Source organism: Adelges cooleyi, unplaced genomic scaffold, assembly GCF_023614345.1.
Source record: "Adelges cooleyi isolate 19-005CV unplaced genomic scaffold, UGA_ACOO_1.1 ACOO_flye_CR_arks_rails_tigmint_CR_PRNA_9, whole genome shotgun sequence".
Lineage (NCBI taxonomy): Eukaryota > Metazoa > Arthropoda > Insecta > Hemiptera > Adelgidae > Adelges > Adelges cooleyi.
Genome location: NW_026096579.1, coordinates 8,143,857 through 8,170,377, shown reverse-complemented (window position 1 = coordinate 8,170,377; position 26,521 = coordinate 8,143,857). Strand labels below are relative to the sequence as shown.

Here is a 26,521-nt window from a genome sequence, read left to right as displayed (position 1 = left end):
TTTTTCGTGTAAACTTTTAGGACTAAGGTCTGAAAATTAGTGATAATATAACAGACAACTTTGTTTCGTTCAAAAAAAAACCATAGAAGGCGTTGTATCGTTTGTACACTGTGCAGGTAAATATGCGCCACAGCGACTTAAATCATACAAATAATATAACATCTGTAAAACTATGAAACATTGTTTTTGTAAAACGCTACTGTTCTCATAATGGTATATCCTAAAAAGTCGACAAGCGACCAACAGGTGTTTTTCATAGCTAAAATCATAATAGGTATGTCGACCAGTTTAAAATTGTAAGTCACATACTGAAGACCTTTTTTAAACTTGTTGTTAAAGTATAATACAAAATATTCATAATGAATGCTACTAATTACTTAAAAATAGTTTTTACTTTTTTATCGATGTATTTACAAGCAGGTCAGTATAAAACAATACACACTTATGTAACTTAAGGGCCTCCACATCTACGTATCTATTATGTATAAGTTGTAAACCACTAATTCTAATATTAACCGTAATCTGAAACGTATGAGGTAAAAACTTATTGAAACGTTTTATCCATATCTTTCAATACAATATTAATTGTTCTTTTTAGATGCCAAATATAACCTAAAAGTAGGTGACATAGTTGGTGTTAATTTACCCAATAGTAAGTATATTACATTTATTTCAAATATTATATGTATATATATTATGTAGAATAACGGCTGAGCTACTATTGAAGTTTAATCTTAAAACTAAAATAAAACGAATTATAAATAAAACACTGCTAAAACCAGTGGGACAACGTATAAATTAAAAACGATTCATCTAATTTTTGATTTGGTAATTGTCAAATAAGGCTTTTCGAATATTATGTTATTCAATAAACATAAATTATTAAAAAATACATGTTTATTAATTATTAATAAAAGATTAGTTTTAGCCGTATTTTAACAACAAGAATTAAATACCTACTTTTATTTTTAATGTATTATTATGAAAACGTCATGACAATACAATGTATTCCAGCAATTGATATTTCAAAGCATTTTAGAAAAATTGTTTAACTTAATACATCGTCTGCCTGTCAAGTTTTGTTAGGTTTATAATTTTTATGTAATTTAGCTTCGATGAGGAACTGTAAAGTTTTGGTTTTACAATTTTCTGTTTTTTTTTTTAGTTTGTGTACGTCATACTATATTTTTTTTTATTGGACAGATTTTATTAAATTTCCACAAGTAAATTTCACAAATTCTATCTAGTTAGTCAAAGCATACAGTTTTTGTTAAATTAATCGGGTATACTAGATTTTCGAAACAAAAACACTAAACATCGGCATCTCAAATGTTTTCATGACCTAAATAATTTTCGTTTTTTATATTTTAACATTTAAGTAAATTATATCTAAAACTAAATTATTGATACCGCTCTATGATATTTGTGTTATTAAAAGTTACTGAGTATAAAATTAAATCAGAATGGAAACATTGATAATAATTAAACATGGGAAATATGGGACGTATTATCTATGACCTTCGGTTATTTTTTCAGTGGTTGTTCTTTTATTATTATATCTATATCTAATACATACATATATATACAGGGTGGTCCACGGGAATAGGGACAAAAATAGACGGGCTTTTCTCGACGTTGAATGGGAGTAGGAAGGTCTAGATAAGCTCATTCGATCCGTCAGATAATGCCGTTTAGTCATCACTATGGCGCAGTGTAGTGTTGTTCACCGTGTGTTTGCGTAAGACGCGTTTGTGAAAAACAATGAATCGTTAGCTAAAGTGCAGCGCGCATTCAGACTTCACTTCGGCGTCGGACGTCGCGGTGCTGTTCCTAATCGGAAAACAATGATGAGGTGGGTCGATGGTTTTCGAACAACGGGGACAGTTAATAAAAAAAAAACCAACTGGTCCTTCCCGTGGACCACTCTGTAATTCATTTATTTCGGACCACGCAGAAAATGGCTGCCGTTTTTTGTTATGTGATATAACCACGGATTATACAGAGAAATATGCTACATTCTTTTTCTCTGTTTTTTTAAATGTACAACAATATAAAAACTGAAACACAGTCTTATAATCAATAACGATAACACTTAACACCTCTTAAAGTTAAGTATTAATTTAACGCAAGTTTACAACATTAAAAATTTTAAAAAATATTATCCGTAAAGAAAGAAATGTATTTCAACAAGCACAGCATCATTCAGCACAGTAAGAAATAAACAAATTGGGTTACGGTTTAACATATAAGTTTTTTTTTATTCTAATGATTTATTATCATTACTTCCGTACAACTTGAATAGGAGTACAAGAAACTGGTGCAGAAAAATCCAGCAAAATGATATGCTGTTACACTTATATGAAGTGCCTAACTTCAGGCACAAACCACTAACATTTTCTTTTGGAACCCAGTATATTAAGATTTGGTAGAAATAAGCAAATAATTTAGATACCAGATCTCGAATCTATCTGATAAGCTAACCAAACTTAGTTGTCCTTATTGTTCCTCTATAAAATGTATACATTGTAGGAAGGTAGCATATTTCAAAATAATGTATATTATAGCTATCATAGTGAAAAGCCAATACATAAAAATAAAGATAGTAGACTCAACGTTCCTAAAAAATGCCACTCGAGAAAATACTTTAATGCTTATCTTTAGATGCTGGACCTAGCTTCAGTAATTTCTGACTGTTCTGGTTGAGACCTTTCTTGGTTTTTACCCTGCATACATTGTGTTGGATTTGTACTATGCTAATATTGGTTGAAGCGTTTGAATATTATGAGGATATCATTTTCAGATATAATAAATAGTTTTACTCATTCTGCTAACTTATTAGTGTACTCTACTTGGCTTCGATTGTGTACATAGGCGGAGATGGGGGGTGCTTGGGGGGCTTAGCACCCCCAAAATTATCAATAGCCCCCCCAATTATTTGATCACTTATCAAAGTAATAAATTCCTTAATTAATGGAGTAAAAACTAAAATTATTAATAAGAATAAATTATGAAAATTATTTTAGTTCCAAAACGGCAAAACATTATAACAATGTTTTTGATAATGTTATCATTTAATTTTAATTCAAGTGCTAAATAAAGTTATACATTTTTCAAAAAACGCAATAAATATTGATAAAATTCAAAAGGCTCTAACCCTAAATGTATTTCCCAGCTTATTCAAATTATTTCAAGTCGCCTTGTCTTTGCCAATTAGTTCAGCTACATGCGAACGCAGCTTTTCAGCTATGCGCAAAATTAAGACATGGTTACCTAACATGGTTGCAAGACAGGTTTAATAATTCATCCATATTATACATTGAAAACGATTTAAATATTGATGTAGAAAAAATTATTGATATATTTGGATCTAAGAATAGGTACATTGCCTTAAAATAATATGTATTTACTTAAATAATATACAAATATTATATTATAATTATTATGATTTTTATTTATACATTTGTAATGTTATATAGTATTATATATTAATAATTTAGGAGTGTAAATCCCTTGCTGGTCATTTTAGGTAGAAAAATGCTAGCCCCCCCAAAAAATTAATGAAATCTCCGCCTATGATTGTGTATGTTATTTTTAGCTATTAAAGTTTTTTGACTTTTAAAATTAAGCTTAAATAATATTTTTAAGATATACAAATGACTTCATAGAAAAAACTACAACACGAGTTAGAGACAACTAAGTATGATTTTAATTGATCAAAAAGAACCACTGTTTAAATACTATGTTACATTAACATGTTAAAATTAAACGAACTATAACTAATGAGTATGTAAAAATGTAATAAATCATTTAAAAACCAAATAAATTCAATTGGATCTTTAACTTTAAAGATTTGATTAATAATATAAAGCATTTATAATAAATGTAATAATTTCGAATATAATAATTAAAAACATAAACTTGCTGAATTCTGTACTCAATAAATATGCAATAAATAATTTAATACAGTCATATTTCTAAGTACACACAAGTGTACCTATTATAATTAGATAATATATTAAATACGATAACTTATGGTTATTTTTTTTTAGCGACCTCTACCTCAACAACTCAAAAGCCCAAAAGAAAATATGATTTGGTGAGGTTTGGTAAAGTGGACCTCTGATGTACCGATATAAGTTTCATAAAAAAAAATATACTTATTTAATATATGTGCTTTCTTACAGATGGTGTATCTCCGTATGGTGATCAACGTAATTATAAAATTTTTATATTTATGTATATAATAAAATATGTCAGTATAATATACAAACAATTAAAAAAAAACTATTAGTTATCATCGGTTAAATATTGAAACTAATTTGTATTGCTTCATCAATAGCCGATTCTGACATTTTTATTCGAAGAAGTACAAACAAAGTACTCAACACGGTTTTAAAAATAAACCTACGAATTATTTTATAATAAATTATTTGTTAATTTCGCTAAATGTATAATTCAAAATATTATATATTTAGTGAAGACAAGTAAACACTATTGTTATATTTCCAATAATATTTTGCAACTTGGTTGTTTATAATTTTTTATTTAGTTAACTTGTCTACCTAATCGTAGCACGATCAAAATAAATCATAAAAAAATACAACCTAATTAAACATATAATTTTAACGTTAGGTTCATTCTATTTAGTTGTACATCGTCATTTTAAAAAAATAGCTTATGATACATATAAACTCAATTATTGTTCTTCGTTATAGCTTTTTTTAAAAGAGGGTTTTTTTTTTACAGATATTGATAAGTATATTACTCATTAGTAAGTAATAATATTGTAATTAAATATTTAACTTATCATCTTAGTATTTGATTCAGGTTTTTTATTATAAGTCTGAACTCAAACAAATTTCAATTGATTTACATTTTAACAAGAAGTAGCTTTTATCGATTTGTTTTTGCATTAAATAATCAATTGTTTTCAGTGCTTCCGATTACAATAAGAAAGTGGCAAAGTATTTTGGTGAACACAGTAAGTTCGAACATAGATAAATTATGTTTTATTGATTGTTCCCATTAATGTTGTGATTTTAAATGTTTCCACCTTTATTTGAAGTATACAATCTGTAGTACTTCCAGGCATAATAAGAGTATAAGCTTAGATTTTTAACTGGGTTATAATAAAAGCCGAAGTGGAACCTTTTATAAAATTTGTTTTGCCTCTTCTTGATCGGTTTTGATAATATGTAAGTCATTAAATAGTGTGATTAGATATATTATACGACGGTGAATTCGTTATTTTTCTCAGGGTAATATTTTGTAAAGTCGGCATTTCCTTTAGATTCTTTAGAGAGGAAATTTTTCAATACAAACTATCATTTTTTTAGGTACTCCTGTAAAATCTAAAGACTTAATATCTGACCCAAATTATGGTAAGTATAACCAATTCATTTCAAATACTAAAAAAATATAAGTAGGCTAACCGGTTAACCGGTTGGTCTTGTTAATTATCATCTTGTACTCCTGTTTAAGCGTTTTATCCATTTATGTAACATTTTCTTTAAGTTTTCCTGGCTGTCTTCTATTATTGATATATCGTCTGCAAACCGCAACATTTATATTAATTTAAGTATTCACGGGAAAAAATACATAGTTGGTTCAACTAATATGTTTATAGTTAATATAGGATACCAACAATACATTTTTATTTATTTCAACTAAAAATGTATTGTGTCCATATATTAACTATAATTTTAGTTGGACCAACTATGTATTTTTTCTTCGTTGTGCGTATAAATTGAACTATAAATTAAAGTACTTTAACTTTTATAAATAAAACTAAAACGCATGTATTTCTTTAACTATTTAAACTAAGATACCATACTACCGAAAAGGTATTGTCAGATCGTTTTTTTTTAATAACCAGCAAAATTATTATCATCATAAAAAAAAAACTAAATTAAAAAGATTATATCAGAAAATTACCGTGACTTCCGTTAAGATGAACATACTGCCATATCTGACGAAAAGTACTTACACCAACCTCACCTCTCTCCTAAACATGGAAAAAGTATTTTTATTTGTAAATTATAGTACGAACTTAAGAACATATTTTATTTTTAGATAACACGCGTAGTTAAGGTTTTTGGTTACCTTTTTGTTTCTTGATACATAGTACCTACGTGACAATTTATTTTTAGTTTCAATTAATATTTTGTTCTGTAGAACTTTTTTGAACTTGTAATCCTTTAATCCTTTTTTTTTTAGCTGCGATCAATGATGGAAAGCGTAAACTATTCGTAGGTGACATAGTTTTTGTTAAAGTAACCAGTAATAGTAAGTATTAACAATTTATTTCAAAAATTCAAAAAAAATATCATAAGGAGAATAATGGCTGTACAACTATTGAAGTTTAATCTTAAAATTGCAATGAACCTTTAAATTTTACTAATAAGTAAGAAAGCACCTCTCTAAAAACAATACAAGGTTTATATTAATTTAATATTGTTAAAACGTTATAAAAACATAATACACCAGAAGTTATGAATTCAAAACATTTAACATATGTATATTTTATTATTAGTACATTTGTTTTTCTACTAAAATTGTGTCGATATTTAAAATTGGTGCTGTTATTGTAATATTATTCTTATACAATTTAAAATAACTTTTACCTATTTGCACTAAAATGAAATTTACTTTTACTCTGAATTGGGAAAATTATAGGCTCATAACGAATAAAAACTAAAACAAATCGGAATGTTATGTTTAAGACATAATATGTAATAAGTTATTTCTTATTTATGATTAGTGATTAATTGTTTAGTTACTATTTAGATTGTACAGCTTAATTGAAGAAAATCAATTCAGCTATATGTTAAGGATATGTTTTATGTTTTTGCTGTAATTAATCTGTTAGTATATTTTAGATTTAGATGAAGTATAATATTTCATTTTTTTAATGATTTTCTTAGTTCCCAAATTTCATATACGTTAATATAACCGTCGGTAAACAATAATTAATATTATGTATATAATATTAGTTTGATAAGAAGTTTTTTTTTATTTCAGTGACTCAATTAAAATATGATGTGGTAGAGAAAAGTAAAGAGCATCTATATTCGCTTCATAGATACATTATACTTATATAATACTTTTTTGTTTTCTTACAGGAGAATTTACTGCGTCTAGACGACTTAAAGGCAAGTATCACATTATTGTACTAAATTACATAATAAAATATGTCAATATCATACACAAAATTAAATTAAATCTAATAGTTATCTTTGGTTAAGTATTGTAATACTAATAACTAAATTGTATTACTTTACCTGAAGCTGATTCAGACAGTTTTATTCTAAAGAGTACAAACGAAATATATTAAGTACTGAATATGGTTTTCAAAATAGACCTAGAAAATATTTCATAGTAAATACTTCATTGTTAATATCGCTAAGTATGTATTTCAAAATATTAGATGTTTAGAACAAAACAATTAAACAATATTGTTATATTTGTTATATTAGATGTTTTTTAGTAGGTAGTTTATTTAATTAATTTGTCTACCTAATCATAGCACGGTATTGCGCAGAAACCAAAACGTATTACTCCTGTTTTTTGTTATCTGCTCAGGCACATGCGTTTTGTTCTCCATACAGTAGCTTTCTATTGTAAGACAGAGTATGTATAACTGCTGTCTGTTTGAACAAAGACATTTAACATTTTTCCTTAAAGATAGCTTTTAACTTTCATCAGTTCAAATACTTTAGCATATTTATCAACAACATAGTGACAGTTTTATATCGGCATAGGTGAAAATCGGGTTAACAATCTAGGGGGAGCTACATCCCTCATCAAATCTGTGTGAGCTAAACATAATGCATGGGGTCGGGGTCTGCCCTCTATACATATCATCACACATTTTTTTAACATAAATTATAACTTGTTTTACCTGTAACTTAAGCATAACAAAAAAAAACGATTTCATTGTAAACTACATACTTACAAGGCGATAAAACCAATTACACAGAATATTACATATAAAACCATAATTTAAATCTAAAAATTATTTTTCAAGTAAAGTTATTATAGATTATGTGCTATCTGTGGTAAAATGAATCATTACTTTTCAATTTTTCAAATGACAAAATAATAAAATTTTACTGATATTGATCAAGTCATTAAGGAATAATTTTGGAGAGGCTAAATTTTAGTCAAGGGGACTAAGCCCCCCTAACCCCCTCCATAGTTGTGCCACTGTTAGTATCCGTATTATTTACTTCTCTGACGGTAAAATCTATCGTACCGGTTAATCTTTTTGCCGTCGGTAAAGAGGTCTACATTGACATTAAGTATTATAAATCGAAGTTTTTTTTATTTTAGTGATTAAATTAGCATATGATGTGGTAACCAGAGGTAAAGAGCACCTATATTCGCTTTATAGATAAAATTATACTTACATAGATGATACATTTGTCTTTTTTTACAGAAGGAGTATCTCCGTTTGGAACTGAACGTAAGTATACAATATTATTATTGTACTAAATTAAATTTTAAAAAAATGTCAGTATCATGCACAAAAAAAAAAAAAAATAATAATAATCATGGGTTAAATCTGTAACAACTGTGAATAAGTGTGTAAGTCGAATTTAAATGTTTAGTAAAGACAAGTTAAACATATTAATATATTTATATAATTAGCTTGTAACTTAAATAAATCAGCTTCTGCAACATACAAACTCAATTCTTCATTATAGCTTCCTTAAATAAAGTGTATTTTTACAGCTATTTATAGATCTATTCGCTTTTAGTAAGTAATAATATTGTAACTAAATATTTCTTTTATCATCTATAGATTTGATTTAACTTTTTTTATTATTAGTCTGAACTCAAACAAATTTCAATTGATTTTCATTTAAAAAAAGAAGTAGCTTTTATCGATTTGTTTTTGCATTAAATAATCAATTGTTTTCAGTGATTCCGACTACAATACCAAAGTGGCAAAATATTTAGGAGAACATCGAAAGTTGAAGAATAAAGAGGTTTAATTGATTGTTTTGAACTATGTTGTAATTTTTAATTTTTTCCATTTATTTTAAAAACACAACTTGTACTTCCATAAAATAAAATGTATTTATTTATGTTTATAAATAAAATCTCAGATGGTTTTTTTCAAGCCGATATTATTTGTTGTTGTTTTTGCGATTTTTAACATCATCGCTTCTTGTAAATCACCCGATGGCCATAGCCAAACAAAACAGACCAATTTTAATGTCTATAATTGTTTAAAAAATTTGTCGTCAATGGAAGATGTATCAGCCGATTTAAAAAATAAACAAATGATGACTGTCGTGGGGTGTGGGGTTAGCGAAAGTACGGTACGTAGTATTTGTGCTGAAGCTAAAAAATCTGATCAAACAGAGGCTTCTAATAGAAATGTAGCTTTTGGTCTCCAGGAAGTCATATAAGCGTAGGAAGGTGGTAACCGATATTGATGACTTCAATGTGGACGTATTAAGAAGGGCTGCCATAAATTTTACGACAAAGGTATGTTAAAAAAAAGTTTAATAAATAATAATAATAATAAATAAATATATGGGCAAAAACGCCAAATATGAACGAACTTTTGAGCACGTTGTTATAAATCTACACGAATTGTGTCCAATGTTCACATCTAAAAATACAAATATCGACAGAAACATTGTACCTAATGACAATTTATTTATTTATTTATTTTAAGTATACACGCCAATCGGCTGTTTTAAGTTACATAGTTGACAAAATAATTAAACATACAATTAAACAAATGATAACAAATATAAATAGACATAACATAATAGACATAAAGATAATAATAATACAAATTTAATAACTGACAATCGACAAAGGTCACACTAGATTTGCCGATCTGAGCATTCTGTGCATTGGATGATTGAGGCTATGAGAAGTGGAATGAATAGGAGTATAAAAAGGAGTTGGATTTCGAGTAGTGTATGAAGGAACTTTAAATAAGACACGGGAGAGAAGATCAGGAGCATCAAAGGAATTATTGAGGAGAGCATTTATAAGTAGAGAGTCAGCATCATTGCGACGGAATGATAAAGATTGGATATTAAGGATACGGCTAATATGGGAGTAATCATGTTGCAATGGAGGTAATTTAAGCTTGTATGCAGCGTAAGACAAAAACTTATGCTGGACACGCTCAAGTCGCAATTGATCCTTAGCCAGATAAGGATGCCAAACAACAACCCCATATTCCAAAATGGATCGTACAAGAGCGAAATACAAAGTCCTAAGACAATTAATTGAATTAAAGAGCTTCGTATTACGCTTGAGGAAACCTAAGACTTTAAGGGCTCTACCGATTATGACATCGATATGGTGGTTAAAGGAAAGATTACATGAATAATAAATACCAAGATCTCTGATAATAGAAACTCGTTGCAATCGAGAGCCATTAAGTAGATATGGATAGTGTATAGGATTTCTGGATCTTGAGAAAGAAATCACACTGCACTTACTGATATTAAGGGAAAGACCTAAATGGGAAACCCAAATATTAAACTGATTAAGTTCCTCTTGTAAAAGAAGGCAGTCAGCACGGGTTTCAATTTTATAAAATATTTTTATATCGTCGGCATAGAGAAGGAATTGAGCTTTCTTAAGATATCTGGAGATAGAGTTCACAAAGAGGCAAAACAAAAGAGGACTTAAGAGTCCGCCTTGCGGCACCCCTGACGTGACAGTGACCAAATTAGAGGAAACACCATTTACCTTAACAAATTGTTTCCGGTCTGATAGGTAAGAGCGGAACCATGATAGGAGAGGATCTCCAATACCGATGCGGTCAAGTTCGTTGACAAGTAGGTTGTGAGGAACAGTGTCAAATGCTTTAGAGAAGTCAGTTAGGATGACATCTGCCTGAAGTCCTTTACAATCATAAATAAAGGAAGAGAATGACACACTACAAGTAATAGTACTCTTCCCAGACCGGAACCCATGCTGCTGTGGAATAAGAATGTTATTTAGTGCAGGCCTCACATAACTATAGATAATAGACTCAAATATTTTAGCGATGTGAGGTGATATAGATATAGGTCGATAATTGGTTACAAGGGATCAGAGGATTTAAGCACTGGAGTGACAGAGCAAATTTTCCAAACTAAAGGAAAAACACTTTCATCCATAGACTTTCTGAATAAAAGAAATAGAGGAAAGAATAAGGAGTAACAATTATGTGCTTAAAAATTAATCGTAAGTGAACTGAATACTTAATTCAATTTAAAGCTTTCCATACACATGGCCATTGTGTACTAAATGCTACCTTGACCAATACTTTCACATACGGATAATAAGATAATATAATAAAATAATGTACAAACGATTAAAAAATTTAATTTTTCGAAAAATTATTTAATATACAACATAAGTAGTTATGTTAAGTTAAGATTTTTATGTTCTGCATGCCTCTCATTAGCTAAGAAAGTTACCCAACCCGGAGTTTCTCCTCCGAGATATTTCTCCACATCGGCTTTGTACTCGGGAGCCCTGAAGAAAATCGCATAATTTATTAAAAATAATATCGAACAAATAATACTTGTCAAAATCTGAATCATAAATGAAATTTGACTATTCATTCGGATTAAAAAAATATGACATTAGTCGAAATCTCATCTATTCCTAATCTATAGGTAGATCATAAATCGTCTCTTAAATACATTATTGTTATATTATATCCCTTTATATACAATTAAACTTAGCTCGAGAATTATTTTAGAAAAATAAAATAAAAATATTGTATTATTAGAACATTAGTGTATTAACTCAAAAACTATGTTTCCAAATAAGACATGATAAAATAATTTAATTTCGTTCATTTTATCCGTAACAATTTGTGTATAACTCAAAATCGATAATTTTTTAGATACTACACTAATGTTCTGATATTGCGATATTATTACTTACCTAGAGCTATAATATACATAAATGTCTGTAAAAAAAAAAGAAACAACACTAAATAAACTAAATATTGAAAGCTAGTAACAACTAGAAAATTATAATGTTAATCGCTTGTTTTCACTAATCATATAGTGTTTTCAATATTACATTCAGTTAACTATTTACTTAAATCCAAAAATGTTATTGTTACCTTCACTTCCAAATGGTGATACGTCATCTGTATAAAATAATATCTGAGAAACAGTTCACCATACTCTACCATTCTACAGGGTGTTCCAGCATGAAAGGTAAGTAATAGGTGATTGGACATCTGGGGGACCCCCAAATAAGCCCCCCGTTTTTATTTTTTCGATAAGTCAAATTTTGAAGATTTCGACAGTTTTAAAAAAAAATAATGACTTTAAAAAAAAAAAAATTATTCCCCGTTATTCAGTGCAAAAAGCTCACCTTAAAAGAGGGGTCACATCATTTTCAGTCTTTTTCAGCCCCTAACTCAAAAAATGATAAGAGAAAAATGATTAGTGACCAGAAATAAATGATAAGTGATAAAAGATAAATGCTAAGACATAATTGATAAGAATAAAAGAAAAGAGATCATTGGTAAGAGATAAATTATGAGAGATTAGAAATGAATGATAAGAGATAGGTGCTAAATGATAAGAGTTTGGAGATAAAAAACTAGAAACAAGAGATAAGAAATAAATAATAAGATATTAGTGATAAGAGATAAATGATTAGAGACTAGAGGTAAGAAAAAATGATAAGAAAGAGAGAGTTAGGGGTTGAAAAAGACTGAAAATGATGTGACCCCTCTTTTAAGGTGAGCTTTTTGCACTGAATAACAGGGAATATATATTTTTTTTTTAAAGTCATTATTTTTTTACTTAACTGTCGAAATCTTCAATTTTTGACTTATCGAAAAAATAAAAACGGGGGGCTTATTTGGGGTCCCCCAGATGTCCAATCACCTATTACTTACCTTTCATGCTGGAACACCCTGTATATGTTATTCCACGTTCTGAAATAGAAAAACCATACATTTTAACACTTTATATTTTATATTTTTAGACTCCGTGTAGTTAGTAATATTTGTTTAAATTATAAAATGTTCACTTATATAGATATTTGAATCCAGAATAATTTTAGTATTTTGTGAACTATAAAAAAAAATCAAGGGTACGTATTATCAATGCGTGCATTACAAGTGAAACTTCAAAGATTGATGATATGCAACATTAGTAGAATTAACAAATATAAAAAAAATATATAATATATATCTATATTTTGCTTCATTTAATTATAAAAATAATATAATTTATTCGTGATAGGTAAAATATGTCACAAATACTATTTGTTTAATTGGGCTGCAAATACTGTAGTGTGCAAGCAACGCCTCTAAGAGATTTAAAACTATCAATGATTAAATACTAAATATTTTTCACGTATGACTATTGGTAATGTTATTGCTACGAATTCGATTAAACCCTAATATTTAAGATTAGTTTAATTATGATTATTGTTTCTATGCTAAAATATATATTAAAATGTAATAGTTAGGATAGTCTCGTCTGTTTTATTGGTCATAATTATTACTCATAAGTATTCCTCTTTCAATCATTGTGTTTATTTATGAGCTGATGTCTTCTTTGTTTATATATTACAGATTTTAATTTTTAATTTATTTTAAAATATTGAATTTAAAATTTATTTAAATTTTATGTATAAAGATAATAAATGTTTTATTTTAGTGTTATGATTGATATGCTACAGCCGTTATTCTACTTCTTATTTTTTTGGAGTACTTGAAATAAATATAGTTTACTTACTACCTGGAAGTATAGCACCGATTATGTTACCTACTCCTGTCGATTCAATTATATTCACACCTGGATCTGAAAAAATGGGGTTAAAAAATATAATTTTCCTACCTGTCAAGTAACTTTTTTACGGCATTTGAAAGGTTTTCAAAAATTGTTTTTTTTCTACACTCTACAGTTTACATTAAGCCAAATAATGAATAAATTAAAAATCTATTGTAGAATTCTCTTCAAAATGTGGATTGTGTAAAATGTAATATTTGTATCTGTTTTAGTAAAACATTTAAGAAAACCATTCGCCCAATAAGGTTGTAAACGAACGCTGTCAATACCCGCTAACAAAGTAACTATAGCAATAAAAAAAACTTATTACTGTTTTTCTACACTATAAATTTTGGTTCAATAATCTAAATAATTACAATTGTTAAAGTTTCATTAAAATACTTACAGTACATTGTAATTGTTGAGATGATAGAATTTCTTAGACAATTATCGACTTGATCCGGTTTTGAAATTAAATATTATTCATGGGTCTTATAGATGTGCCTTTATTTCGACCGAGAAATCCAAATTTAACCCTTTGTAGACTAACCGTCGATGGTGATAAAAATGTGATTTTTTAAAATTTTTTTGATGAATTTTAAAATTTTAAATTCGAAGTAATTTTTGATAGTTTAGAGGACCGAGACAAATAAGTCCCATTGGTCACTTAGGGGGTGGACTTAAAAGTCCCTATGGTCTGTTATAGTTTTATTATTCTATTATATTTAATGGAAAATTAGTAATTTAATTAAACACGATATTAATTTTAAAAATAATGACCATCTTAAATCTATGTAAACATTAAAATACATGTTTTAATTTAATAACAAAATTAACTACAAGGAAAAAATTATACCATTAAAAATTAAATGGTAAATTTTTGTGTACTGTAGATAGGAAATGGTGAAGGTGGGTATTATGTTCAAAAGTATAATACAGTGATTAATTTAAATTAAATATAAATTATATTTAAGTGAAAAATTAATTTTTGTACATAATACATAATAATCATTTTATTTATAATAAATGTTTATAAAACATCACTATAGACCATAGGGACGAATCCGTCCGTTGCGATAATCGTACACAAAAACCTATTTACAGAAAATAATAATAAACAATAGGTATATTCTGCTTCTCGAGAATATTGCGGAAATAACGATAATAAAACTGATTGGTTATCTATAGTGGTTCGCGCTGTAGCTATTTTTAAAAAAGGCCAATTTATTTTTTCGGGTAGAACAATATTAGTTATTTTTATAAAATGGATATATTAAACGCCAACTGTTGGTTTTACAGACAACTTGCTTGATGATTATCGATAGAGAATTATGTGACGAATAAGTCCCAATGGTCGAGTACATATTTTAATTTCCCTATGTTTAAATGGTTAAAATACATAGAGGACATAAAAGTCCCATTGGTCGACAAAGGTTTTTTTACAGTGTAACTTCGGTTTTTTTTTTATAAGATGTATGTTGTGCATACATTATTTCGACGCGGAGTTTAGACAATGGCCCTGATACAGCTATAATATAATTTGAATAAAACATTAACAATATTGAAATACTAAAGTTTGAATAACATATATAATATCATACCGGTCATATAATAATCAATTTAAAGTGATTAGTTAATCATTTCCAACAAAAGCAGTAATGGCAAACAAATCTACCTAATGCTAACTATATTTAATCTAAAACAATTACCAGACTTGAATTTATTAAACGATCGCGATTAAATTGATTTGACGGCTTATCGGTTTGAAAGTGTTTTAATCATTTTCAAAAGGTTCGATGCGAATCTGTGGATACTCGTAGTGTAACCGTGTACAGTCTAAATAAATACAGCTTAAACCAGTAGAGTATAAACTAAGTTCTAGTCTATACGGTATACCGATACAGTGTAAACTAAATACAGTTTAACAAAATCGCGTGGCTAATCGTACCAAATTTTGTCAAAATCTTGGACATATGCCCTTTTTAAACTCAGCGATACAACTATAGTGTATAGTTTTATTTCATATAATTATTGTATTCATATTGAATGTGCCCGAGCCGTCATGGCTAAGTTTAATCGTGAAGTGACTCTTATTAATATTATTTTACTGTTTGTTTTATAGATATAGAAGGATGGAGTGAGGATTGACTTACAACTTACCAGGGATAAATAATAACAAAGAAATGGCTACAAATGGCGATAGATGTAAGGGATAAGAACAATTGTATTTTTTTAATGATGCGAACTAAATATTTTGTATAAAATGGTAAAATGTATTAGGTATATGTTTGAATCTACACATAAGCAGCAAATGTTGTTGTGGTGATATTTTTGAGTAAAACTGTTTATTATGATATATATATATATAATATATATATATATTAAATTAGTTGACAGCTATTAGTGCAATATGAAATAATATACTAGTACAATGTGAACATATTATTACAATAAAATAAAAATAGTATAATATCATTTTAGAAGATATACCATTGTTTCGTGGTCTAAATTATATTAACAGCTCCTCGAGTAATCGGACTTAGTTGCCACCATAAGTCATTAATTTTTTTGAATCTTCTTAATGTAGTTCCATCATCCAGAATACAAGTATTATCATCGGGGTCACTCCAAAGCTGTCTTATGTATGATCTAGGAAATTGTGCACTTATGTATAATCCTATCAAACGACACAAACGCCATAAAAAAACATTAGGTACAGATCCACCTGAAAAATTAATTTTTTTTTTTAATTTGCTAATATTATTTTACTTGTTAATACTTTATAACGTTTTAGTATTAATTTCAACTCTAAAATAAGCTCTAAAAGCTGTTGACGTTTATCGAAAAAATGGTAATTACTTTCTTCTTCAACAACTTCAGAAGTATCGGTTCCTGTAACAAATACATCAAATCGATTTACAGTTATACAAATTTGGTATAATGTACATTTTATATAGTGTTAGTTATTACCATCACTGTAAAACTCATACAACTTCATATTAATATTTACCTAATACACCTCGTCTGATTGTATTTGCTATAGATGTTCCAGTAAGTCTTCTTTCTTCTATAAGGGTTGTCAAGTTTAAACGTCCCAAATCTACGAAAGAATAAATTGATTGAGTGTGTTGAGAAGAAATAATAAAAATCATTTTCGTGATTACCTTCGCTTATTTCATTAGCTTCAGGAATTGCAATATATGGAACAAATAAATCAAACATCAAAACTTTATACAGTGAGCAATAAGTGTTTAAATAAACGGTTCATTTAATATGGAGCATAAAAGGTTAAAAAAAAATTGAGGCGAAAAAGGAAAGGAACCTTATGTCGCGAACATCAAATTTTGTGTTATTGGTTATTTCAAATTCTGCACTAAATTCAAAACATTTTGAGAACAGAATAGTTCTCATACCTTGAAAATTGGCCATGTTATATTTGTTTTAATTTATTATCGAAAAATTGTTTTTGTTTTTTTTAGAAAAAACTCTTTATAATTTTAAAATGTTGATAACTTCTTATTTCACATATTTAAAAAATGAAACTTAACCAAAAACAGGTGCCCTTAACCAAACAACATAATATATTTTCACTAAAAATGTTTTCAACCCTGATCGATGTGTTGGCCTCTCCTGCGATTTAGATTATCGCGACAAGAGGTCCTTTTTCCCTTTCCGTCTCACTTATAATTAGTAAAAAGGCCTCCAGTTGACAGAAAAATAAATAATTTTGGCTTCAATTGATAAGCGTTATCAATTAACCTAACGGATAATTAACCTATACCGTATTTATTAAAATAATAATACTAAGCAAAGGGTGAAAACACTGCTTAGCTCACCACATAATACCCACCTGCACGATACGGCACGATCAGTTCAGGTCGGCAACACTGTTATCTCTCAGCGCAGTTAGTTTAGGTTAGGTTGGCAACAATGCTATCTTTTATATTAGTTAGATTAAGTTAGGTTGGGTTTAGTGATAACACAATACCAATCGAAGTAAAAATTAGCTCACTTTTCTGCTACATGGTGGCACTTCTGAAGAGTGTAGGGTGACTCAACTCCTACTCATATACTATAGCGTTTTTGAATTGAAATCGATTTTTTTATAGTTTTCTTTTGATTTTTTAAATTTTATACTTACTTAATGTATTTCTTACTTCTAGTTTTAGTTGCATCATAAACTGGTTATACTTGGGTCCTAATATTAAAAGCGAAATATATATAAATATTAAAGAAACTTATATTTTTTTATGATTGACACCAATATGTAATTTCTTTATAACGCAGGACACAACTTTCTTATTTGTTAAAATAAAGTCATAACAAAATAATAGAATATGCATGGTGTCCGTATAGTACAAACATGCTATTGTAATACAGAAAGTATATTATGTTAGTAGTCATCACTAATTAGGATAATAGTTGTTAAAAATTAAAATTAGTTGTATCCTTGTTATATTGTAGTAAACTATTCTTATTAAATACCTTATAAAAAATATATATACTCGCGTATTATATATATATTAATGGTTCAAAACCCATACAACTTCTTAAAAATATTTACCTAATTTACGTCTGAAAATATTTTTTAAAGCTGTTTTAACACGACGTCTTCTATGTTCTGCAAGGGTTGTCAAATTTAAGCCTTCAGAATCTACGAAAATAATTATTAAATGACTGTGTTGAAAAAAAAACATTTCAGTGGGTCGTGATACATAATTGCATTACATTTCAGAGAATTCTGATATATTTATAGTTTTTTGTACAACCAGTCATTAGTGTTAATACCCAACGAATGTATTCTTTCTATACTTTAAATCCCAAATAATTTATTATACATTAACATTGTAGTCAACTTAAGGCTTATGGGGAGCAAATATATTTAGGGTGACTGGCAAAGTCCTATCCCCACCTCCACGTGGTGCCGGTTGATAACGACCCTTAAATGGGTTGACTAACGGGGAAGGCGACAAAACGGCTTACCTTAATTGGCTGGCAGGTCCGCTTTTATTCAATAAAAAACTTACGAGTATCCACACTACAACCGGATACATAGGCACATGTATATGTCTTTATGTTCAAGTATCAGACCCTAGAACTTTTTGGTACTTTTCTTATCTATAATCTCTAATCTCTTACTTCATATCTCTTATCTATAATATCTATAATATTTATAATGATGAGTACAAATAAAGAAGAATAAGCTACAGGGGCCCTCCTATCGGGAAGGGTCGGACCCCAAAGAACGGCAGTTGGGAGTGGCTCGCCGCAGAGGTTGTCATCAACAAGTCAAATTGGAATGCGCGATGGGAACTTGGAAACCGGACATGTGGTTGAAAACGAAGAAGGGATTAACTATTTGGATATTGAAGAGGATTGGTATAGAGATAAAGTGGAGTTTGAACAAAAGCTTAGGGATAAAATTGGAAATCTAGAAACACAGATGGGAAAATGAATAAACACGCGGTGGAAGTCGTTGTCGAACAGTTGCTTGAGTCATTCAGCGATTATGATAACTTCTATGGAATGGGCATGCTCCTCAAATAGACGTTCGAGAGTGTCAAATTAGAAGAAAGGTTAACACATAACAAGAGCAAAAATGGCAGCATAGAAGAAGATGAGAGCTTTAGGATGCCTCACAAAGAGGCAACCCCAGGCTTAGAAAACCCAGAAAACGATCGAAAGGTTTTGAATCCCTGCTATCCGAAGGGACCTTCGGGGCCGTCAAAAGTCCATTGGAAGATGATGACGTGGCCATTGGGTGCGGTGTTCAACTAGCACTACAGCAGGTAGCCCACCTGTCCAGCAAAGTAGAAGCCGGCCATTCCGTTGGCGAAATAAGAGAGCACATTGCGGAATACGTTTCTGATCTGCTTAGAATGGTGACCAGAATCAGCGACTTGTGGGCCACAATATTGCTCAGCAACAACGGAGTGCACGAAGTGAAAAAAATTGAAGGAGAATTGCAAAACCGATTCAAGATGGCTGTAAGCAAATTGGATCAATACTGCAAAATATAAGCGAACGAATGGAGACGACAGTAGAGCCGATCGCAGGCACAAGTCAACCCACAAAAAAGGTGAACATACCAGCCACCATGAGTGAAACCCTATAAGGAAGAGGAAAAAACCCAACGTATGCAGAAATGGCCAAGAAACTCACGTCTAATATAGACCTCGGGACCTCGGTAGCATGATGCTTTCGGTTGGAAAAGGTGGGGTGGCTTCAGGCGGCATTCAAAAACTCAGAGTGGAAGTTGAAAAGCTACTAGGAGCAGAAGCAATGGTCAGGGATTCCGGGAGGCCTCTTAACTTGGAAATCGTCGGAATCAGCTGCCTGGACACTACCAGCGACGTGCTAGCAGGAATTTGCCGCGAAAACATTAAAGAAGAAGACGTTACTGTACGGAGACACGTTTCCTCGTACAACGGCGCACAAAGAGCTATTGTGACGGTGTCAGAAGCCATCGCAAAGTAGCTAACAAAAAGAAGTCGTGTTAAGGTCGGTTTCATATCCTGCAGAGTCAAATTCGTTTCCCTATTGAAAAGTGGTAAAAATTAGTTTATAAAAAAATAACGTTAAAAAAATTATCGTAAATGGTAACTATGTCTCACTCTCTTACTGTCACTCTCTCTCCCCTAAACAAATAGTTTATATTATTAAAACTATTGTTTGACATACAGCATTAAACAAATAAAATAAGCACATTTTAACTGTAATACAAGTTTTAAAGGCTAATAACGAGTATCCAAAAATTCGTATCCACCTTCGCGATATAGAGCATCAGAAATATCAATGTCTGTAACAAATACATCAAACATCAATCATTATGCAGAAAATAAAACCCGGTTAATTCATTTTATATTTTATAAACAACAGTCACACTAAAACTGAGATAAATTAGACCGAGGAATTTAAAGTCACATTAAGAAAACAAATTTTTGAAAAATGTTGACTTAAACTGCCACATTTATATAATTATTAATTTTTTAAATGTAATATTTACCTAATGTATCTTTTATTTCTTTTCGAATATTTAACTGGTATTGAATAGCGGAAACTAAAATTAAAAACATAATATATTTTAATCTATCTAAATATATTTTTTTTTTTATTGAAAACAATGTGTCCTATTAGTATATGACAATAGGTATATAATACGATTTTTCTCAAAATATTTATAAACAATGAATAGGCGTTAGATATTATAATATTAAACATGAAATATTCAAATATGGTTACCAGTCCTTGGGAAAAAGCGAGATAATGCTGAAATTAAAACAAAAAACTTTTGTTCGTAAAAATATCAAAACAACTTCGCGGAAACACTTCCATAATGTGCAATGAAAATTATTACCTGATCTATGGTCGGCAAGGTCCAATTTGTCTGAAATTAACATTATATAAATTATCGATAATGCATTTCTGTTATTATTACAGAAAGACGAAGCTCGTGGTAAAAAAAAATAAATGTGTATTAGTCACTCGGAAGAAATGTATTCCATCGGATATGAACGATTTTTCTTTAGGGAATTCAATAGAAATGAAACGTTGGAAATATCTTCATAAAATTCAACAAAAGCTATTATTTACCCGGTGCAGCGATCATCATATTGATTTCGGCTGAAATGGAAATTATAAAAATTAATGATAATAGATTTGATTTGCTATTAAAAATGTTCACGTATTATATTTGAGGCGCTCAGATGCCAAACCGATTAACTCCGCTTTTTTTCAAATTGCGAATAATAGTATGGTTGGTAACAAAAGTGTATAATTTTCAGTGGACTAGATAAATAACTCCATAGTTGAATTTTTTACCACTAGCGTGCGTTAAGTACATTGGAAATTGTACTTCCATACATTGTTTCAAATAACTTTAACTGCATGTCCTGAAAAATTAAATTTCATGGAGTTAATCAGTTTGGCTTCTGAGTGCCTCATTTATAAATTGGAAGAAGGTCAAAGTAGGTAAAAAAGAATGATAACATCAGTATTTTTCATAAAAAAATCCACTTGGATTTCGGAAAAAATGGAATATTTATATCATATTTATTGCATAAAAATTAATTTAAGTTGCAATTTTTATATAATTTTCAAACATTTTTTTTCTATTATTATAGTTTAATTTTTGTTTTAGTATCATTATAATAATTTGCTACCGAAGCTCCAGTAAGTATACCAATCATCAATTATTTTTTCAATTATATGCTCCAATCCATCTAGAACAAGCAGACAAAGTTTTATACAATACTAAAAGATCCAAATAAAATTAAAGCAGGTCCAAATTACTATATAAATCTTATAATAAATAGAATATTTTTAAACCATGTTGAACACTTAGGAGTAGCCATATATTTTACTTAATCTTTCGATTAGGTTATTACCTGATGTACTTTATTAAACTAATTATAGAAATTATTAATATAAATTTTATATTACATGCTAATTTACAAAGTACTTGATTAATAGGTACTTATAACAAAATACTTGTATAATGGCATATCAATATAATATGTCTTACTTGCTCTAGAATTATTTCCTACAGTTAAATCATTCTTAGCAAACGCTTGCTCGATGGCTGCATCTGTAACACATAATTCAAAAATATATATATAAAAACAGTAAATTTTAAAACTTTATAAAAACAAAAACAAATTACTGACTTGTAAGAAAAACAATCTTTTTATAAGTCACTGTAAAATTAAAAATGATTGAATTTGTTTTCAAATTTATAACTATTATCAAATAATTACCGTCATCATTTTCCGATACACTTACAAAGACAAATGTTAATAAAATACAGAAAAGTGTCATTTTTATCTACGAATAAAAATAAACATAAAATCAATTTATACTAGTCACAGCTGTCTCCGGTGCCGAGACAAGAAGGTTTTAGATTTGCGACCCTTTTTTTTACATGATATATAATATATATGTATATACATTTTGTTACTAGACAACAATATTTCCTATACCGTTAAACTGATTTTTTTATATATCAAGGAAGAAATCGAACTTCAAAAGTACTTTATTTGGCCCAATTGTAGTTAATTCACGCTAATGAAGATACACAAAAATAACAAATTGGTCTCTGTTAAATATTTATATCTTCTTCTTCTTCATGTAGCCTCACATGTTACAACAAATTCAAATTTGAAAAAAAAAAATTGTATACAATTTTCTTTTGCATGTTTTTAATTTTATTTTTGGCAATTATAAAAAAAATGCTAAAAATTAAATTGTACGCGTCTATTATGCAGAATTTAATTCCCTGCAAATTTAATTTTTTTCCTTGTAGTTTTTTAATTATTTGAGTTATGATGGAGAAAATCTATATGATTTTGCTGAATATTAATTTTTTAATTTTTTTTTTCTTTGGTTCGTATACACCGAGACGCTACTTTTGTGAGTAATTATGAAAAGGATTTCAAAAATGTCTTTTTTTCTACACTCTACAGGCCAAATAATTTATAAAAAAAATTATTCCTACACTTTACAACTTTTAGAAATTGATTGAATTACTTACAACCATCTTTGAGCTGATAGAATTTCTTAGACAATTATCGATTTGATTAGCTTTTAAAACTAAATATTCTTCATGGGTCTTCTATATGGGCCTTTATTTCGACCGAGAAATAGGTATTTTTAATAGGTTTTTGCAGTGTAACTTCGTTCATTTATTTGCACATCTGGTTAATTTTTTTTATGATTTATAATTTATGTTGTACATACATTAATTCGACGCAGAGTTTAGACAATGGCCCGGATATAGTCATAATATAATTTGAATAAAACATTAACGAAATTGAAATACTAAAGTTTGAATAACATACATAATATCATATCGATATAAAAATTAATTTAATGTGATTAGGTGATCATTTCCAGCAAAAGCAGTAATGGCTAACAAACCTACCTAGTGCTAATTATATTTGGTCTGAAGCAATTACCAGACTTGAATTATTAAACGATCCCGAATTAATTGATTTGACGGCTCATCGGTTTGGTTTGTAAGGGTTTTAATCATTTTCGAAAGGTTCGATGCGAATCTGTACATAGTATAACCTAGTGCAGTCTAAATATTTGCAGCTTAAACCAGTAGAGTATAAACTTAGTTCTGTCTATACCAATACAGTATAACTACATACAGTTTAAACCAGTACAGTTCAAACTAAGCATAGTGTAAACCAGTACAGCGCAAATTAGTAAAGTTTTTGCGGTTCCACCGGTAACGCTATAGGGTGATAATAAAGGGAAATAGTAGGTGTATATCTAACTTACAAGGAAGTATATTATATACTACAATAAACATAGTCAATAGTTGCAAAGATCTTAAATATCACACACGTTTTCATAGAAAGGTCGAAAAACCTGAAAATTATCTGAGTAAGCTTATTTTTCTTTACTAAATTGCAATTTTGTAGTTTCTTCTTGTTTAAAAAAAAAAAAAATGAGAAATTCGAACATTGACAATTTGATATAATATATTATTTTGTTGTTAGATCGACGTATTTTCTGATTAAAATTTAATACTTCATTTACGAATATGTTACGTATAACAGTTATAGTAACTATATTTTACGTTCCATTCATCAATGTAATGTTATAATTTTATATATTAGTCATGTATGGTTGCAGTAGCCATAATTAGTAACTTGTTTACAGATTATCATATAACTACTTTGGCTAGGACCAAAGCAGTTTATTACAGTTTTTCTACTTACACTTTGACTTGCAATAACTTCTGGGAAAATGGTTGAATAGAGTCGAGATTGATACGGAATATTTGAGGCGTCTCATTTTCAAAATTACAATAAACAATTTTTTTGATTTTTCACAACAGCAAAAAAACATATAAAAGGACCGGATAACACCGGATAACTTTTCCGAATCTAGCTATTAAAAAAATTAATTTTCATACATTTTAAACTTGCCAGTTTTTTCAAGCACCATCGAGTTATGATTTAGAGGTGTAACTATATTACCTTTAGTAGTTGTAACATATAATTTATGTTTATTGCAAGATCAATAACTTATTTTAAGAAACGTGTATTTGTTTCGGATATTATAAAATAAGTTATAAGTCACAGTAATAGAACAGTACCATAGTTTTATTAAACAAATACTACACATCAATACAACCAAAAGCATAGGTACCGTTGAAATGACAACGATTCAATGTAGAGTAAAAGCACAATGTAAAACTATTATGAAATTATTTTTCATTTTACTAATAAAATAACGATTATAATGATGAGATTATAACGACAATACGTTTTGTATTGTCAACGACAAGTACTAAACACGGTATTATACTCAATAATATAGTTGGGCTACCGCAAACTTGAATGGATTTTGTGACATCTTCAATCTAAGCCTCGTCCGAATCGTCGTATTGCTCTTCGTAATCTTTAAACCGCTTGAAATCTGACGAATTTTCCAGGTTGATCAACGATTGGATCACTCTGAAATCGATATTGACTAATATTTTTTTCACAAATGCGATCAGTGTTTCGGCGCACAGAATTGTCGGTAGAACTTTTTTATTCAGCGGGTTTCTTGAGGCATCGTGTCTGGGGTCGAGCTGGGGTCTTCATATTATCTTTGCGCGGTCGTCAATATCCGGGATTCAACAATATTGATCCTCCCCGACGACTCGACCTTGTGATTTTCGTAGGGGATCTTTAACATGTTAGAGATTTCCGTCAACGCGATGATCACCCCCATTTCCGTATGCCGGAAATGATTCTTTCCGAGACGTTATCGTCCACGGTCCCGGCAAATCCAGCATGTAGAAACCGTTATAGTCCCAGAGGCAAGTGCAAAAAATCACACCATTCGTCGTAGGGTCTATATTAGGGTCTATATTCCTGTGCAAAGTATCCCACCTGAGTTGGACAAACATAGTATTTCGGATTCGCAGCGACTCTGTCTACCTGTTCCATGCCGTTCGTCATGTTGACAAAGGCCAACACGATGACGATAACCAACGCGGTATACTTACAATGTCCAGCGAGAGCAAATGTATTTCTGAGGATTTCAAAACATTAATGAAAATAAAATATTTGTAATTTCGTTAATTGCTAATGCACGAGTTGCACGTGCAGAGCTACAAACGGAAGCACGGGATTTTACTGCGTACACTGTAAGTCGAAGTGGCAGATGTGAGAATATTTTTTTTATTTATTTAATGACACAAGCCGGTGTTTTCGAGTGTCGCAATACATATTATTTATAATAAAAACTAAACTTTTCTTTTTACTGCAGAAAAAACAAGTAAATATCCTGCAACCTATACCTATCTAAAAGTAGATTATTTTAGCCTGTCGGTATGAGATCACTACTGATAATTTTGTTGTTATAATTGCACGTTTAATATTGTTTTCCTATGTTTAAAAAACTCATTTGATGTTTTCACTATATTATACTTTTACTGTAGCAGTGCCTATTAAGACCTAAAACATTTATAAAATAAGGGGGCTGAAGAACCGTATCCTAAACCCCTCCCATTGTAAAAAAATATATATATATTCAAATGTTTATCTGTGTACATCTCTAGAATTTTTTTTTTTTTTTCTAAGAACACCAGAACTTAATTTTTTATATTGAATAAGTTTTGAGCGTTTATCAACTATTAACTACATTTTAAAATCTTCATAAAACATTCTATTAAAAAAAAATCAACATTTGATTACTCTCACTCATTATAACCTACCAACTTACAACCGTCAAACTGTAAATGTTCTCTT

At 29.3% G+C, this 26,521-nt stretch overlaps 2 protein-coding genes and 1 long non-coding RNA gene across 5 annotated transcripts; 2 read left to right on the top strand and 1 right to left on the bottom strand.

Annotated features, from left to right (window-relative positions):
• The first annotated feature begins 300 nt into the window (after positions 1–300).
• On the top strand, positions 301–7,816 carry LOC126846209 (uncharacterized). The gene is made up of 11 exons (XM_050585461.1): positions 301–420; positions 599–652; positions 4,050–4,106; positions 4,185–4,211; positions 4,747–4,771; positions 4,935–4,981; positions 5,337–5,381; positions 6,217–6,285; positions 7,021–7,053; positions 7,122–7,151; positions 7,761–7,816. Exons 1-11 carry the CDS (start codon positions 360–362, stop codon positions 7,814–7,816), a joined length of 504 nt encoding a protein of 167 aa, XP_050441418.1. The 5' UTR covers positions 301–359.
• A 430-nt stretch (positions 7,817–8,246) lies between these two features.
• LOC126847055 (uncharacterized) lies at positions 8,247–9,037 on the top strand. Its single transcript, XR_007686967.1, has 4 exons — positions 8,247–8,364; positions 8,438–8,464; positions 8,734–8,758; positions 8,924–9,037. It is a non-coding gene; the product is annotated as an uncharacterized LOC126847055 (long non-coding RNA).
• A 7,103-nt stretch (positions 9,038–16,140) lies between these two features.
• LOC126847032 (uncharacterized) lies at positions 16,141–23,418 on the bottom strand. Of its 3 annotated transcripts, none has more exons than XM_050586996.1 (16): positions 23,299–23,418; positions 22,526–22,592; positions 22,436–22,465; positions 22,294–22,356; positions 21,932–21,991; positions 21,363–21,392; positions 21,127–21,156; positions 21,012–21,038; positions 20,776–20,829; positions 20,536–20,568; positions 18,334–18,423; positions 17,911–17,967; positions 16,934–16,975; positions 16,780–16,869; positions 16,629–16,661; positions 16,141–16,494 (listed from the first exon to the last, which is right to left on the bottom strand). In XM_050586996.1, the coding sequence occupies exons 1-16, from the start codon at positions 23,302–23,304 to the stop codon at positions 16,274–16,276; spliced, it is 933 nt and encodes a 310-aa protein (XP_050442953.1). In that variant the 5' UTR covers positions 23,305–23,418; the 3' UTR covers positions 16,141–16,273. The 3 variants fall into 3 exon arrangements, with proteins under 3 accessions (XP_050442953.1, XP_050442955.1, XP_050442956.1); XM_050586998.1 differs by having other exon boundaries at positions 16,934–16,951; positions 23,299–23,417; XM_050586999.1 differs by lacking the exons at positions 20,536–20,568; positions 20,776–20,829.
• Between the last annotated feature and the right edge of the window lie 3,103 nt (positions 23,419–26,521).